General features: G+C 34.4%; 1 protein-coding gene across 1 annotated transcript in view; it reads right to left on the bottom strand.

Moving 5' to 3' along the window:
• The window catches only part of TLK1 (tousled like kinase 1), a 137,801-nt gene that overhangs the window by 84,354 nt on the left and 35,329 nt on the right, over positions 1-18,118 (bottom strand). The window contains exon 2 of the mRNA XM_046658692.1: positions 9,616-9,734. Within this exon, the coding sequence (XP_046514648.1) occupies positions 9,616-9,734 (119 nt within the window). The remainder of the gene's footprint in view (positions 1-9,615; positions 9,735-18,118) is intronic.

Genomic DNA, 18,118 nt, shown 5'->3' on the forward strand with positions numbered 1-18,118 from the left:
TGACAAAATCTAGTACATAACCATTTATACACTCAGGTATATATAGTATGTGCACATGCAAAACACACTCACAGACTTTTGAAGCCTTCAAAACAGAAAACAGATTTTTTTTTTGCAAATACCCATGGGGTATTTTTTAAAAAATAAAAGCAACACAGGCACATGGAAAAAAATTCATTACAGAAATATAAATTTCTTGCTCCCACAGAAGTCTCACTATTCAGAGGGAACCACTTTTTAAAAAACTGTTTCTAATTTAAGTTTTGAATAGGCAATATCAACAGGCTGCTTCAGTTTGTTTCTCAGAACCTTTCTAGAGGCTAAATGTTTACCCTAGCAAATTAAATACACATTCTCTGGTTCCTCTCTTCCTACTCAAAAGATAACATTACGCAGACTGTCCTGCATTGCTTTCTTTTCTGTTAATATATCTTGGAGAAATTTCCAAATAAACACATAGATAGCTTTTTCATTCCTTTTTTCCTTTGCTATTTCCTTTCTTTCAAACAGGTGCAAAGTATTCCACTTATGTGCTATATTTCAAAACATTCCTTTTTGACCCTACCGTGAAAGATTAAGAATTTAGTTCACTGGCATCACAGCTTCCCCTTCTTCCTGAAATATTTATATTCTTATTTTTCATTCTTCAAAGTTATTTTAACTTTAAATTTTTTTATTCTTTAAACTCTATGTGACTCCTATGTAAATAAGAAAATAGATCTTTACAGTTTTTAGCTCCCTCTCCAAACATGACAGCTATACATTTAACTTTACATCAGTACAATTTATAAAATTTACCTTTACCTTCTCTCTGCAATCCTAGAATACAGCCACAAACTCATGCCACAGGGATCTCAGGCAAGTAAAATAAACAGGCGAAGCAAGCTTGGGGTAAGAGAAAAGAAGTGGCATATAATGGAATATAAGTTCTTTCTCTCTCCAGTCAATTTTTGTTATCAATTGTGAACACTGAATTAGCAAATGGTGAATCACTGCTGCTAAGGGAACTATGTACAGGGTTACGTTCCTGAAAGCTTCTTGTCTCATTTTCATCCCAACCAATCAACAGGTAACCTTGTTTTATATAAAAGTGTGTTTCTGTTTAAAGACATCTTATGTAGTATATATTGTCTATTCATTCAGATGGAATTCATGGCCAATAGCACTGTAACTCATTCCTGACCAAAGCACATGTATTTTCTCCCTAAGACACATCACAGCCTTCTTGTGCGTAGAACACTAGACAGCACTTCAGCACTATTATCCTTGGAGTCCATTTTACACAGTGAAACTACCAATAAAAAGTATAAAAATGTGGCACTAAGTAAACTGCAAAAAGAACACTGGTTTACAGTATGAGAGCTGAAACACGCAGGCACAGTATTGTTTTGTTCAGCCCCAGGTGACTCAAATTTTTCACCACTTTACATATGCACAGGCCTTTGAATGACTGGGAAAGCAATTCAAGTACTGATTTTGAGGCTACAAATGAATTTTATCAAGTAGGCAAATTTGCAATTACCGAATCCTCGAATAAAGAAGACTGACTGTTGTGTCTGTATGTATATCTAACAAATTAAGCTTATAAATTATATTGCACAAATCCTGTACAGCTTTGCTCTTTTATATATATTTGAACAGTCAAAATCTAAAAGTATATTAAAATCCATCACAAAACTGTATTTTAATAAATTCACCGTGTATTTTTATAACTATTTGATATATAAAAGTTTACAACTGTCATATCTTCTTTATGGATTCTTAGTCCCTAAAAAATATCTATCTTTGTACCATTCAGGCTTTTGTTTTTGAACAACGTTTTACTTGATATACATTCGTCCACTCGAAAATATTTACTGAGGGTCTTAGTACTGTTGGAGATGGAAGGAATATAGCTGTAAAAAAGATTTAAGTCCAAGTGCTTCTGGAATTTACACTACAAGAAGGGAAGGAGACAGTAAACAAATATATAAATACTCAGGATTATCTAAGGAATCAACAAGCAGGTTAAAAAAAATTAAGCAGAGAAAGGGCTAGAGTGATATAGGTATCATCTTACATAGAGTGATCAGAGAAAGTCTCTCTGAAGAGGTGAGATTGAGCAGAAATTTTAATAAAGTGAGGGAGAAGTATGTTTGCAGCAACTGGCAAATAAACCAGTGTGGGTGCAGTAGTGGGACAGCTGTTAGCTGAGTAGTCAGTCTAGAGCTAGAGCAGCGGGTCTTATGAGGGCATGGTGAAGACCCTGAATTTTACTTTAAACGCAGTGGGAAGTCTTTGGAAGGCTCTGAGTCAGGGAGAAACTGATCTCAAATTTACACTCAGTTCTACTTTCTTTTTCTTTATGATTACCGGAAATATTTTCTTTCTACTTATTTCTAATCTTTGTCATTTTGGGGGGATGTTTCTTGTCAATAGCCTACAGATGAATTCTCATTTACTGTGATAATACATACTTGTTTTATTTCTTCCATATTATATAATAGATAAAAATATAGTATTTTTCTTGTTTACTCGTTTTCTCTCCCTCACTTTTATTGGATTAAGTTTCTTTTTTTTTTGAGGAAGATTAGCCCTGAGCTAACTGCTGCCAATCCTCCTCTTTTTGCTGAGTAAGACTGGCCCTGAGCTAATATCCGTGCCCATCTTCCTCTAGTTTATATGTGGGACACCTGCCACAGCACGGCTTGCCAAGCAGTGCCAGTCCGCACCCAGGATCCAAACCAGCAAACCCCGGCCCCCCAAGTGGAACATGCACACTTAACCATTGCACCACCAGGTGGGCCCCTGGATTAAGTTTCTTTTTACTCCTCCTTCTACACCCCATCATAGCATTTTGAAAGTTCTATGGACAGTATTTCTGTTGCTTATGCCTACTACTTTCTTCGTTTTATTTTTAGTAACATCTTACCCTGTTTTTCTCTATAGATATGTCAAATCTTAAAGATCACCTGTACTCCTAGATGATCTTCTTTCTCCTCTGTCCCTCCTCTCCCAGAGCACTATCACTAACAGAAATTTGATCCTTAGAATGCTTTTACTTCCACATTACAAACGCCTGAGCTACTATTATTAAAATTTGCCTATCCAATAACACTGCATTTCACCAGCACATTATCACCATCAATTTAAATAAAAACATTATAAGAGGGGCCAGCCCAGTGGCAGAGTGGTTAAGTTTGCAGGCTCCACTATGGCAGCCCAGGGTTTGTCAGTTCGGATCCTGGGCGCAGACCTACGCACTATTCATCAAGACATGCTGTGGCGGCATCCCACATACAAAAGAGAGGAAGACTGGAACAGAAGTTAGCTCAGAGCCAATCTTACTCCTCCCCCCCGCCAAAAAAACACATTCTGAGAGTCATTGCTTACCACAGTCTCACATTCTGTAGCTTCACCTATATTTGTTTGTAAATTTAAATGACTATTCTTAAAATACAAGCTTACCTAAAAAGAACAGAAAAACCAACATTAATTCAATATCATCATCCAACATACAGTCCATACTCAAATTTGCCCAGCTGTCTCAAAAATGTCCTTTATAACTAATTTTCTCCCAATCCAAGAGCAAATGAGGATTCACAGATTCACACATTGCATTTGGCTGCTATGTCTCTTTTGTCTCATCTAATCTAGAAGAGTCCTTCTGCTTCCCTTTGTTCTTCACAGCACTGAATACTCTAAAAAGTCCAGGCCAGCTCTCCAGCAGGATGTCCCAGGAGTATTTCCTCATGATTAAATTCAAATCAAACATTTCCAGCATGAAAACTACAGGTGATACGTGTTCTTCCTATTGCATCACCTCAGGATGCACATAATGTCAGACTCTCTGTGACACTGCCAATGTAAAGTTTAATCTTGTTTATTATGGTGGTGACCAAAAAAAAAATCTCCATTTTAAAAGCACATTTTCTCTTTTGTCATTAATAACTAATCTAGAGCATGAAACTTTGAGACCTTGTAAATATACTGTTCTCCAAAACATTTCACTAAACAGTTTTAAGCATCCACTGATGATCCTTGCCTTCCTTAATCAAATTATTCCTAATAATATTAAATCAAATTAAATGTTGATTCTACATTCCTTCTACTTTCTAAGAGACTACCACATAACAACAAGCATACCTGGCTTGGTTCCTAAGTACCATTCCCCACTAAAATGAAGCAGGGCTCCTTGGAGGTCTGTTCACATTCACTGCAGAGACCAAAGTAATACTAGAGAGCAATGGTAGGAATGTGTGTGTATATACGAGCATAAATTTGGCAAAAATGTTTACATCTCTTAAATCCAGATAAAGAGTATGCAAGTATTCCTTGCACAACATTTCCAACTTTTCTCCAGGTATAACATTTTTTTCAAAGTAACGAGTTGAAAAAAAGGGGGAGGACTGCATAAATATCAGTTTGAGAGAATAGGAATAAATAAACGAATACAGAGTGTCATCATAATGTAACTTTAAAACATCAGGAAAAACTCCATTTGTGGTATTTACAACACATAAACAACTGTCAAATCTAAGAGGAAGGAATATACAAATGTTTACAGCAGCTTTATTTGTAACTCTCAAAATATTAGAAACAACCCAAATGTTCCTCATCTAGAAGAAATGTGTTAAAAGAAAGTATGGTATATTTATACAATGGAATACTATTTAGCAATAAAAAATAGCAAACTATTGAGAACATACAACATGGATGAATCTCAAATGAATGCATTATGCTAAGTTGTAGGAAGTCAGACTCAAAAGTCTACATATTGTAATACTTACTCAATTTATATGACACTCTTGCAAAGGCAAAACTCCAAGAACAAAAAACAGATCAGTGGTTGCCAGGGGCAACCTAGAGGAACTGACTACAAAAGGGCATGGGGGAATATTTTGGGATCTATTTTATATCTTAATTGTGGTAGGGGTACAGATTGTATACATTTGTGAAAACTCACAGAAGAAGTATATACTAAAAAGGGTGAATTTTACTACATGTAAATTATATCTTAATAAAAACCATGGGAGTGGGGGGAGGGGAATCATAACTAAACACTTAAAATTTGTATGTTTTACTGTACTTTAATTATGTCTCTATATAAATAAATACACTAATTCATTCAACTCAATAGCTGGAAGAAGAGCCACGGAGAAAACCCAAAAGAACAAGTAAGTAAATTATGAAGACAAAAATCAATGGTGGGAAAAAAAAACAGTGAAAGATTAGAGCCAAAATCTGAAATAGTCTGAAGAGCTTCTTTAAAATAGTCATTAGATTAGTCAGAGCTCTGGCAAAAATGAATAGAAAAGGAGAATATGAAAGAATGATCAGAAAGGAAATAACAAAGGAAGTTTTTAAAAGTATTATAACTACACAGTAATACGTTTGAAAAGCTTAAATGAAATAGATTAATAAACTAAATAATATTAAAGAAATTAAAATGGTAGTAAAAGACCTCCCCTCCCAACAAACCCCAGGCCAACAGAGTTTTAAGGCGAATGTTTACCCATCTTCCCATGAACATTTCCTATCATATACAGGATGTTGAAAAGAGTGAAAGAGAAAGCAGCTCATTTCATGGGGCTAGTGTGGTACTGATTTATAAAACAGAAAATGTTCTGTATCTTGAGAGGGATATGGATTACTACAGGTGTACATGTTTGTCAAAACTCACTAAACTATTACTCTTCAGGTCTGCACATGTATTTCTCTTATAAGCAGATATGTAAGAATCCTAAATAAAACAATTTATCATGTATTAAATCCAGTAAATGTATTTTTTAAAATAGTAAATTATAATCAAGTAGGGTTTATCCCAGAACTGCAAACAAAGTTCAACATTAAAAAAAGAAATTAACGTAATTCACCACATTAATAACCCAAAGGAAAAAATTTTATGATTCTTTCAATCAAGAACCAAAAAGTATTTTCATAAAGTTCAACAGCATTTATGATTTTTAAAACAAACAAAAGAACAAAAACTTCTAAACTAACCAGGAACAGAAAAGCTCGTTTAATTTGGTCGTGGTCTTATACATAAAACCTACGGCAAACATTCTACTTAATGGAGAAACTTTAGATGATTCTTCTTGAACAAGACATATACTGAAGGTCATGACCAATATAAGGAATATATATATGAGGTATAGGAAATAAAACTGTCATTTTTAGAAGATACTTATTTCTCTTAGAGAAACCTAGAGAATCAACAAACTATTACAGTCAATAGAAGAGACCAACAGCAAGACTGCTAACATATAAGACCAACCTGTAAAAATCAAAAGCCTCCTAGTCAGCAACAACCAACTAGAAAATATAATAAAAAATACTTTAGCCACAAAAACTTTAAAGTATACAGGAATTAGCCAAAAAAAAAAAATTCATAAAAACTAACCAAAATTTCTTAAGAACTCTATAGAGAGAATTGAATAAACGGAGGGACATTTCATGTATCTGGATGGGACAACTTAACCTTATAAAGATTTCAGTACTCCTGAAATTAATCTATAAATTCAATGCATTCAGAATAAAAATTCTATTTGAATCTTTTAAGGAAAAAGATATAAATAAGCTATTATAGAGAAAAAAATTCCCAAGTGCCACCAAGCAAATGAAGAGATGCTCTAATTTTACACGTGGGAATAAAGATCCATAAATAACTGTCAAACTTACAAAAGAAGATTAAAGACTTGCTCTAACATATAAAAAAGACATACCAAAATACAACAGTATTTTTTTTTAATGTGATACTAGCACAAGAATTCAGACAGACTACAGGAACATACGAGAAATTTCAGAGACAGATGTGTATATATACATGGCATCTTAATATATGACAAAAGTGGCATCACTAACCAGTGGAAAAATACAGATGATTTAAGAAGCATTGTGGAGAAAACTGGTTTACTAGATGGACAAAAATAAAACTGGATCCCTATCAACATGATATAAAAGGTGAGGCCTAGATGAACTAAAGAGCAAATATGACAGTAAAAATATAAAATGAATAGAAGAAACTATAGAATATCTTGGTGGCCCAGGCATGGGGCCGAAGTATTTAACTCATAGAAGACCATCAGGGTCCACTGGACCCAATTTTAGTTTTTAAGCTTCTTTTTCCAGCAGTTCTAACTATTTGTAAAGATTAATATTTCAGTACTTCTATTCTTTCTTGGAAATCATCCAAACAATAAAAATAAAATTTATTTTCAACAGAATAAAATACATTCTATCTTGCAGTTAATTACCAGATGCCCACTGGACCTTTCATAAATCTAAAATACATTATGGGATCTTACTTTTCCCATATTTTGTTACTACATCATCCTAGGAATTACTTCATTATTATTTGTCATTGTTGATCAATTATTCCCAACCACACTAAAACAAACAAAAACCACTATGATGGTATGACAGGCAAAACAATGGCCCCAGTGATACCCATGCCCTAATCCCCAGGACCTGTGAATGTTACCTTATATGGCAAAAGGGACTTTGCAGATGTGATTAAGGGTGAGGACTTTGAATTGAGGGAAATTATACCCAGATTAGGGTGGGGCCAATCCAATCACATGAGTACTTAAAAGTGTAGAACCTTTCCAGCTGTGGTCAGTGGGAGATGTGACTTCCCAAGAGTAAGAGAGATGCAACACCTGCCGGCTTTGAAGATGGAAGAAAGAGACCACAAGCCAAGGAATGCAGGTAAGGCCTCCAGAAGCTGGAAAAGGCAAGGAAAGGGATCCTCCCCTAGAGCCTCCAGAAAAGAATGCAGCCCTGCAGATACTTTGATTTTAGCCCAGTGAGACTGGTGTCAGACTCCTGACCACAAAGAACTATAAGATAATAAATTTGTGTTTTTTAAAGCAACTTTGTGGTAATTTATTATGGTAGAAAATCAATACAGATTTAATGACCTAAGAGGATGATGCACTAGTGAAATAAACTGTCACCTTTCAGTCATGTTCTTGCGTTGCCCAAAGTACTGCATCATCTTTCAAGAATTTTAAGACTAGATACATTATCTTTGTAGTCTGATTTTAGGTTTCATTGACTCTAGACGAGAATTTAAAAATTTTCATTTTCCACCCAAGATGGTCAAGAGAAGAAAATAACAGAGGAAGACATTTTATAATTATTAGAAAAATCGGAAACTAAATACAAAAAGATAACAGCACCTTTAGACTCTAAAACAGATGGTGGTGACATTACTATATAAGTAAAATCTCAGAGTTGTCAAATGACATTATCCTAGATGAATTTTCTCAAATTCAACAATCAATGAATTGGACAATATATTTCTAAGGAAAAGGGAAAGATGATATTCTCATCAGTCATTCAACAAATGGACTTAATCATATGATATTCTGCAACACGAACCTGGATCATCTCATGCTCAAAGGACACATGACAATATCCTTCATGTTTTATGATGCTTGTGCACCAAAACTTACCTGATACAAAGAGGTTTTCAGTATCTTTAAATTCTCATTAAAATTCCTGATAAAGTTGTTTTTCATTATACCTTTATCCCTACTGCTATAAAATACTGGTAAAACAACTTAAAATACAAAAATAGCAAAAGGGTCTACTTGACCCTGATGGTTAATGGTGATGACTATTTTTCTTAGTATACCAAGTTAGTCAAAACATCAGAGGTACAGACCATAAGGCAAAAAATTGGTGAGTTTGATTACAACAAAAGCAAAGAGTTCTGTACAAGGATCCTATACAATGATGGATACCATGAATAAAGTTAATAGACATGACAAAATGGGAGAATTTATTTGCACTGTAGACAACCAAAAGAGAATTAATATGTAGAATATACAAGGAACATGGGAAAATCAGTTTCAAAAAGACAGTAATCCTGACAGTAAAACGGGCAAAGAATTGGAACAATTTACAAGAGACTCCCAAAAAGTTAACAGCAGATGAAGAAATGCTCAAAATAACTTGTGGTACAAGTAAAACAATGTGATGATATTTTATTAAACCATCAAAAATAAGGAATCTGGATGAGGCTAAGTGTTTCTGAGGATATAGAAATACTCATGCACTCTGCTGAAAGTGCAGATTAGTATTGTACAACTGTTTTTGTACAATAGCAATCTTGCACTATTTATTCAATTTTGCTCACAAAGGTCAGTAAGAGATCGAGCACAAGAAATTCAATGCAGTATGAGGTAGTGGGGAATTGAAGACAACCTGATGTCTGTCACTGGAAGGCCTAACAGATACACTATTAAGTTGTATGCAGCAGTTAGAAGCATTAACGTGGATTAATGTACAAAAAGGAACATATACAGATAGGAATATGGGTGATAGGGGCAAAAAAGAAACAAAGGATTGGAAAGGTTAAAAATTATGTAATGGGAAATAGGCAGTACAATCTACCAAACTCCTTTTTACCCCTGAAACCTATCAAGCTGTATGTAACATAATGCCCCTAAAATATGTTATGCCATATTAGAAATCAGGTTTACAAATACTAAAATTTTTTGTATACATTATAAAAATTATAGAAAGTAATAATTTGCTGTTAAACGCATAGGTAGAGATCCTTTACAAAATATTTTTTAGATCATTTAATACAAGAAAATAATGTCAAATGATTACAGTCTTACTCACTTTAGCTCCAACACTGCAACTGCCAGTGCTCCCAGTGCTCCCACTTGCAACTCCTGTAAATCTAGCTTCCAACAATTCTTGCCTTCTTGGATCCAGACTATGAAGCTCATCCATTGCACCTATTAAGGAAAAAAAAATACACACACATATATAAATTGATATACACACAAACACACACAAAATATATATGGTTAGTTGTGATGTCAATATAGACTTGAATGAATTCTACAAACAGATGAAAATAAGAGACTTTAAGATTTATAATGTACACATTCATTTTCAAAAACAACCTACAGTGGTTTTCCAACACTTGTGACTGCAATCCACAGTAAAAAATATGTCTTTCACCCAACTCAGTACACAGATACATACATACATATGTTGAAAAGTTCCACAAATATTTCTTACTGCATTCAGTGCACTCCAGTTTATTTGAGTCCATTAAAAAAGAAAAACACTGGTTGTGAGCTATTAAATTGATTTCATGAGCCATTAATGGACCCTGGGTCCACAGTTTGAAAAATACCACCACAGTGTAATCTACATATTCTAAGCTTAAACAGAATTTTGGCACTAAGTGACATTACTACTTAAGTATTTTGTTTATATATACCTTACCTGACCAAATATATTTTAAACTAGGAAAAATTGTTTTAATTACCGTCACATCCCATTTTTTCTTGAAGAAGATTAGCCCTGAGCTAACATCTGTAACAATCTTCCTCCATTTTATATGTGGGTTGCCACCACAGCATGGCTGACAAGTGGTACAGGTCTGCACCCAGGATCCGAACCCGCAAACCCAGGCCACTGAAGCAGAGCATGCTGAACTTAACACTACACCATGGGGCCAGCCCCGCAAAGATATTTTATACAGTTGATAGTTTCAGTTTTTATCAAGTAGATGAAAAGCACACAAATATATCAAACAGATCATTGAGGTAACATCTATTATAAAACATCACCTTGAGAATTATAGGGGAAAAATTAGCACTCTCATATAATTACTACCATGCAGAAGAAAGCACCACAAATTCTAGCTAAAGGTCAATTAAACTCTTTAAAATTCTTTTATCCATGTGTGCTAATTCTCTACTGATAAAACCTTACAAGTGACATAAATGAGTGGTTCTCAAAGGGAGCAAGGAGGATATTATCAGAATCTACAATCACATGTGGAATATTTTAAACTACACTAGACCCCTTCCACACACCCTGACATTCCTCTCCTAAAGGTTAAGAACTATTCCTGTAGACTTTATCTTTTAAAGGTCCCTTCATTATCTTTCATTTTCATCTGGTTAGAAGACTAGATGGATAACAGCCATCCTTCTATGTTTATTTGCATCCCTGTACCTGAATATATCAACCCTGTCCACTCCTCCTCCTTCTATCTCAGACAAAGAGGTAACTATCTTTAAAAAGCTAAAGACTTCAATTCGCACTTTTGATCCCATTTCTTCTTGAGATCCAAGGGATCTTGTATTTGCATGTGTCCCATCTCTCTCTTGCATCTTTTCCCTCCTTGACTCTTTCTGCCGTTTTTATATGCCTTTTTAAAAAACAATTTGACTTGAATTTCATGCTATTATCAAATAATTATTTCCTTAAACTGATAATTTATAATCATATCCTCCTTAGGTCTCTGGAATCTGGTTTCTGTGATAAGTACACTCTTGACAATGTACTTTGAAGTATCACCAATACTTCTATTTTTTGCTTGATTCTGCTATTACATCAGAAACTATGTATTACTCCTTTCTCGGGAATTAAAAAACCTCAAACTCTCAATCCTTGGTTTTTAAAACACCCAGTTGTAGTTTTCAGAATTCAACCATCTCTCTTCTGTTTCTCCTCTTGTTCTCTGTTAACTATGAATACCCACCAAGAGTCAATCCAAGACCTGCTTTTCTCTTTTCATACTCCCTCTGGCTTCAAACTGGTGATTTTCAAATGGAACACCATTATATGCCAAGTCTGTAAGTCTTAAGCTCAGCACTGGAAATAAAGCAGTAATAAGACAGACTGGCCTCAAAGAGCTTACAATTCACTGAGATTTTGCTGTGTAAAAAACTATCAATTCTTCACTAGCACAGAATTATTTTGAAAACATTAAATCACATTTTAAAAATAAGTTTATTGTTGCTATAAATATTCTTGTACAATTACTTTTGTGAATAAATGTTTCATTTCTCTTGAGTAAATATCCAAGAGTAGAACTGATGGATCACAGGGATGTTACATACAAACTATTTAAGAAACTGCTAAAAGTCTCCAAAGTAGTTGCACTATTTTACAGGCTTATATGCTTGCCAATATTTGATGTTGACAGTCTTTTTATCTTTAATTATTATAGCACTGTGAAGTGCTATCCAGCTTTGATTCTGATTTGCATTTCCCTGATTACTAATGATGTTAGCACTTTTTCATGAGCTTGCTGGCAATTTGTATATCTTTATTGCTGATATTAAGAATATTTTCAAGTTGGTTGCCCAACTTTTTATTAGGTTGTTACTGATATGTAGAAATTAATTAAGTATTCTAGATACAAGTCATTGTTAAATAGTAGATAGATAGAAGATAGAAAAAACATTTTCTCTGAGTCTCTGACTTTTTTTCCATTTTCTTAGTGGTTTTGTTGACAAGCAAAAGGGCTTAATTTTGATGAAGTGAAAATTATCTAATTATCCTATTTATAGTTATTTTTCTATTCTAAGAAAATTTGGTATGCCCCAAAGTAAAAAATATAATCTTCATAAAGTTTTATGTTTTTCTGTTTAGTTCCATGATTTATCCTAAATTAATATTTGTGTATGGTATGAGGTCAAAGATTTTTTTCCCCATGGTTTTTCCTGTTTTATTACCACCATTCATTGAAAAACACAAAGGCAAAATTCTTCCATCCACCAATAAACAGTCTTAGTGGCTCTGTCAAAAGTAAAAAAAAACAATAAGTATATGGTACTTATATAAAGACAGACATATAAACCAATGGAATAAAATAGAGAACCCAGAAATAAACCCTCATTTATATGGTCAAATGATTTTAGACAAGAGTGCCAAGACCATTCAATGGGGAAAGGACAGTCTTTTTGACAAATCGTGCTGGGAAAACTGGATATCTACATTAAAAAATATGAGGTTGGACCCCTACTTTAACATCATATACAAAAATTAACTCAAAACAGATCAAATACTTAAACATAAGACCTAAAACTATAAAATTCTTAGAAAAAACACAGCAGAAAAGCTTCATGACATTGGATTTGGCAATGATTTCTTGGATATGAAATCAAAAGCAGGCAACAAAAGAAAAAACAGATAAGCTGGATTTCATCAAAATTAAAAACTTCTGTGCATCCAAGGACACTAACAAGGCAGCCCACAGAATGGGAGAAAATATTTGCAAATTATATATTTGATCAGGGATTAATATCCAGAATATATAAAGAACTCTTACAACTCAACAACAACAAAAATTCAATTAAAAAACAGGCAGAGGCATACACAAAAATAAACTCAAAATGGCTCAAAGACTTGAAGGTAACACCTGAAACCATAAAACTTCTGGGAGAAAACTTAAGTAATATACTCTTTGACATCGATCTTAAAAGGATCTTTTCGAAAACCATATCTTCTTGGACAACGGAAACAAAAGAAAAAATAAACAAGTGGGACTTCATTAGACTAAAGAGCTTCACGGGAAAGGAAACCAGGATCAAAACAAAAAGACAACCCAACAACTAGGAGAAAATATTTGCAAATCATATATCCAACAAAGGGTTACTCTCCATAATATATAAAGAACTCACACAACTGAACAACAAAAAAACAAACAACCCAATCAAAAAATGGGCAGAGGATATGAACAGACATTTCTCCAAAGAAGATATACAAATGGCCAATAGGCACATGAAAAGATGGTCAGCATCACTAACCATCTGGGAAATGCAAATCAAAACTACACTAAGATATCATCTTATACCTGTTAAAATAGCTCTAATCACTAAGACAAAAAATGAATGTTGGAGAGGTTGTGGAGAAAAGGGAATCCTCATACACTGCTGGTGGGGAAGGCAAACTGGTGCAGCCACTATGGAAAACAGTATGGAGATTTCTCAAAAAACTAAAAATAGAAATACCATATGATCCAGCTATCCCACTACTGGGTATCTATCGAAAGAACTTGAAATCAACAATTCAAAGTGACCTATGCACTCCTATGTTTATTGCAGTATTATTCACAGTAGTCAAGACATGGAAGCAACCCAAGTGCCCGTCGACCAATGAGTGGATAAAGAAGATGTGATATATATATATATATATGCAATGGAATACTACTCAGCCATATAAAAAGACAAAATCATCCCATTCACAACAACATGGATGGAACTGGAGGGTATTATTTTAAGCAAAATAAGCCATACAAAGACAAACACCATATGATTTCACTCATATGTGGAAGATAAACAAACACACAGACAAAAGGGAAGAGTTCACTGGTTACCAGGGGAAAGGGGATCAGGGGTGGGCACAAGAGGTGAAGGAGAGCACTTATATGGTGACAGATAAGGAATAATGTAGAACCGAAATTTCACAATGTTGTAGACTATTATGAACTCATGAAAAAAAATGGCCTAAGGACTTGAATAGACATTTCTCCAAAGAAGATATACAACTGGCCAATAAGCACATGAAAAGAGGCTCAGTATCATTAATCATTACAGAAATGCAAATTAAAACCACAATGAGATACTATTTCAACCCATTAGGATGGCTATTATCAAAAAACAGAAAATTACAAGTGTTAGCAAGGGTGTGGAGAAATTTGAACTCTTGTGCATTACTGGTGGGAATATAAACTGGCACAGTCACAGTTCCTCAAAAAATTAAACATGAAACTGCCATACAATCCAGAAAGTCCACTTCTGAGTATATATCCAAAAGAAGTAAAAGCAAAGACTCAAATAAATATTTGTACATCCATGTTGATAGCAGCATTATTCTTAATAGCCAAAAGGTAGAAGCAACCTAAGTGTTCATCAATGAAAGAATGGACCAAAAAAAAATGTGCTATGTATATAAAATGGAATATTATTCAGCATTAAATACAAAGGAAATTTTTTTTTAAGATAGAGTTTTTTTTTTTTTTTTTTTTTTAAAGATTGGCCCTGAGTTAACATCTAGTGCCAATCTTTGCTTTTTCTTCTTCTTCTCCCAAAAGCCCCCCAGTACAGAGTTGTATATTCTAGTTGTACGTCCTTTTACTTCTGCTAGGTGGGACACCACCTCAGCATGGCTTGATGAGTGGTGCTGGGTCTGCCACACTCAGGATCTGAACTGGCCAAACTCTGGGCTGCTGAAATGGAGCATGCAAACTTAACCACTAGGCCAGGGGGCTGGCCCCTACAAAGGAAATTTTGACACAGGCTACAACATAAACTTTGAAGACATTACATTAAGTGAAATACGCTGGACACAAAAGGACAAATACTGTATGATTCCACTTATATGAGGTTCTTAGAGTAATCAAATTCCGAAATAGAAAGTAGAATGATAGTTGCCAGGAGTTGAGGGGCAGGGTGGAATGGGGAGTTAGTGTTTAATGGGTACAGAGTCTGAGTTGGGGAAGACAGAAAAATTCTGGAGATGGATGGTGGTGATGATGGTAGTACAACTACATGAACATACTTAGTGGCACTGAACTGTACACCTAAATTTTATATTACATATATTTTACCACAATTCTTAAAAACATACGTGTGCTATATACAATGTCTACTCTTTGGCTTGGTAGCTGACGGATGGCCCACTGGAATTTAGCAGGGAACATGAGGACATCAGTTCCTACTTTGACCTGGACTAGCTAATAATGTGGTATTTTGTTTCCCATTGTTTTTGTGTCTTAGATGTATAGCTTCCCCTAGGATCTCAACCCTCTCCAATGAGGTCCTGGAGGAAGCTATAGACTGAAGGAACAAACAAAAACAAAACAGTTTCCAACTGAAAACCCTTACTAGGGGTTCCAACCTCACTGTAGTCCTTACCACCTTCTAACAAGTTTTTATGACATTTTAAAGAGGCAATATATTCAACAGCCTCTGGTATAACTCCTGGCACATAACAGATGCTTAACAAATATTAGTCTATCTGTCTAAAAATCTAACCTTGAATACGGGAGCCTCACTTCTCAAAATGCAGTCCATTCACCAGCAGCATCTGTTACTACCTTAAACGCTTATAAAAAATACAAAATCTTGAGTCCCACTCCAGACCTACCAAATCAGAATCTGCATTTTAACAAGATCCTCAGGTAATTACTATGTGCACTCATTTTTAAGAAGCACTGCTACAGAATAGGGGTCCACAAACTTTTTCTTTAAAGGGCCTGATCATAAGTATTTTAGTCTTTGCAAGCTGAGAAACAAAATCATGCAGATGCTTATACAATGAGAGAAAAACTTCCCGCGAACTTTTTATTGACAAAATTCAAGATGTAGTAATAACCGAGTATAATATTTTATAACATATGTCTGCTAATGAAAAGAATGGAATCGGGGGTAAAATTTCACTTAATTTGACTTTCCCATCATCAAAATTCATTGCAAATACTCATCTGATAATGCTGATCAAATTTTATGTATTTAACTTTGAAAATGTCTTTTCTGACAGATAGGTACTGCCGAATACTAATATCAAGCCATAAGCATATGATTTTAATTGAGCATATTCATTACTTGGAAGGCAGTCATAGAAGTCTATTAGATTCTTTTGATATTTGCCTTTTAGTATGTCATTACTAAAATTACAATTGCAAAATACATTGCAATTAATCGCTTCCAATTGAAGGTTAGGTAGAAGTTCCTCAGGTGCACAATTTAATGGATTTTGAAACACAGAAACTTTCTTTGCACTTGCATCAATGTCTGAAAAATGCTGCTGGAATACAGTTTGAGGTTGGAAAATACATGCAAGCAAATTCACGTGGGGATGGAAATCTCACTTTGACAGCATGAGAAGTATATAACGCAGCTTGATGTTACCTGTGATTCAAACATCAGTTGCCACTGATATGACTTTAATGCAGCTAAACTTTGCATATAAGCACTATTTGTCTTTTAATTTTAGGTTAAATGCATTTAAAAACATTTCTAAGTCTGCAGAAAAAGCTAACTTCCAAAGTTAAGCAGTATTTGATAAGAGTGGTTGAGGGCTGTTTGTTCAGAAAAATTTCAACATCAGTCCTAAGCTCAAAGCCTTCCAATAAAATTTTACCACTGCTAAGCCAGTAAAGATATTCAGCTTCTATTTCTAACAAAAATTCATGCAGCTGATGCTAGTTAAGACCAGAGAGCAAATGAAGTTCACCATTGACAATACTGATTCAATAACACATGATAAATTCAAATGTTTTCTGCAAAGTACCTGCTAGCCAATAATACAACGAATAACCATATGCTTTGAACACTTCACATTTTTACAAGCTCTGTAAGTTTGTCCAACTAAGCCTTTTTCTGTTCTACACGTATTTTTACCACCATCAGCTGTAGCACATCTTAGCAGATTCCACTTCAGACTGTACTTAGTGTTTTCTCAACTTTGAAAATATTCTCGCCTATAGTTGTTCTACAGACTAATCACAGAGGCTAATTTTTCTGCCACTTCAAACTTGGCATTTATGCCTCAAAGAAACAACAACAGAGTAGTATCAAGAACATCTGTCAATTCATCAAGAGCCAAGGAAAACACTCTAAATCACTTTCCTTGTTTTTTAATTGACTATCGATGTTGCTTCAAATGTCCTCAAGTCTTCAAGCAACTGTTCTTGCCAAAAAGTTAATAGTCTAAAACAAGTTTATTTTCTCTGGACACATTGTTTTCACTGCTGCAATCACACACAATTTAATTAACTCGCCATCAATAAATGGTGTTGCTTGCTTGGCTAACAAACAAGACACTCAGAAACCTATTTTAGCAGCAGCCTCATTTCCAATTTTTATTTTCAGGAAGAAATTATGCTATCATGAGATATTCCATTTTAAACTATTACTTTAAGAAAACTGAAAGAGTTGAGAATGCTATAGTGTACGCTTAGTCTAGTAATGTCAATATATACTGTATTCTATCACAGCTACGATGTCAACGTATAAGAACAACATTTACCTATGTAATTCAATAACAAAATAATATACGCTCCACTGTGCCTTTAAAACATGTCACTAAAAGTCTATTTTTCTTTTCTTTTCTTGTTTTGACATGATAGATGTGCACTGGTATAAAAAAAATTTAAAAAATATTGCAGACTGGCAATACACGTGGCACTCAAAACAGGTTGTAACTGCAGCGCTGAAATTTGTAGTGCACCAAAAGCAGTACAAAGAGATGAGAATGCCATATAGGGTCTCGGTCACAACTACTTAGCTCTGCCATTTTAATGTAAAAACAGCTGTGTTCCAGTAAAACTTTATTCATGGGCACTAACATTTGAATTTCATGCATCACA

The sequence above is a fragment of the Equus quagga genome, chromosome 4 (assembly GCF_021613505.1).
Source record: "Equus quagga isolate Etosha38 chromosome 4, UCLA_HA_Equagga_1.0, whole genome shotgun sequence".
NCBI lineage: Eukaryota > Metazoa > Chordata > Mammalia > Perissodactyla > Equidae > Equus > Equus quagga.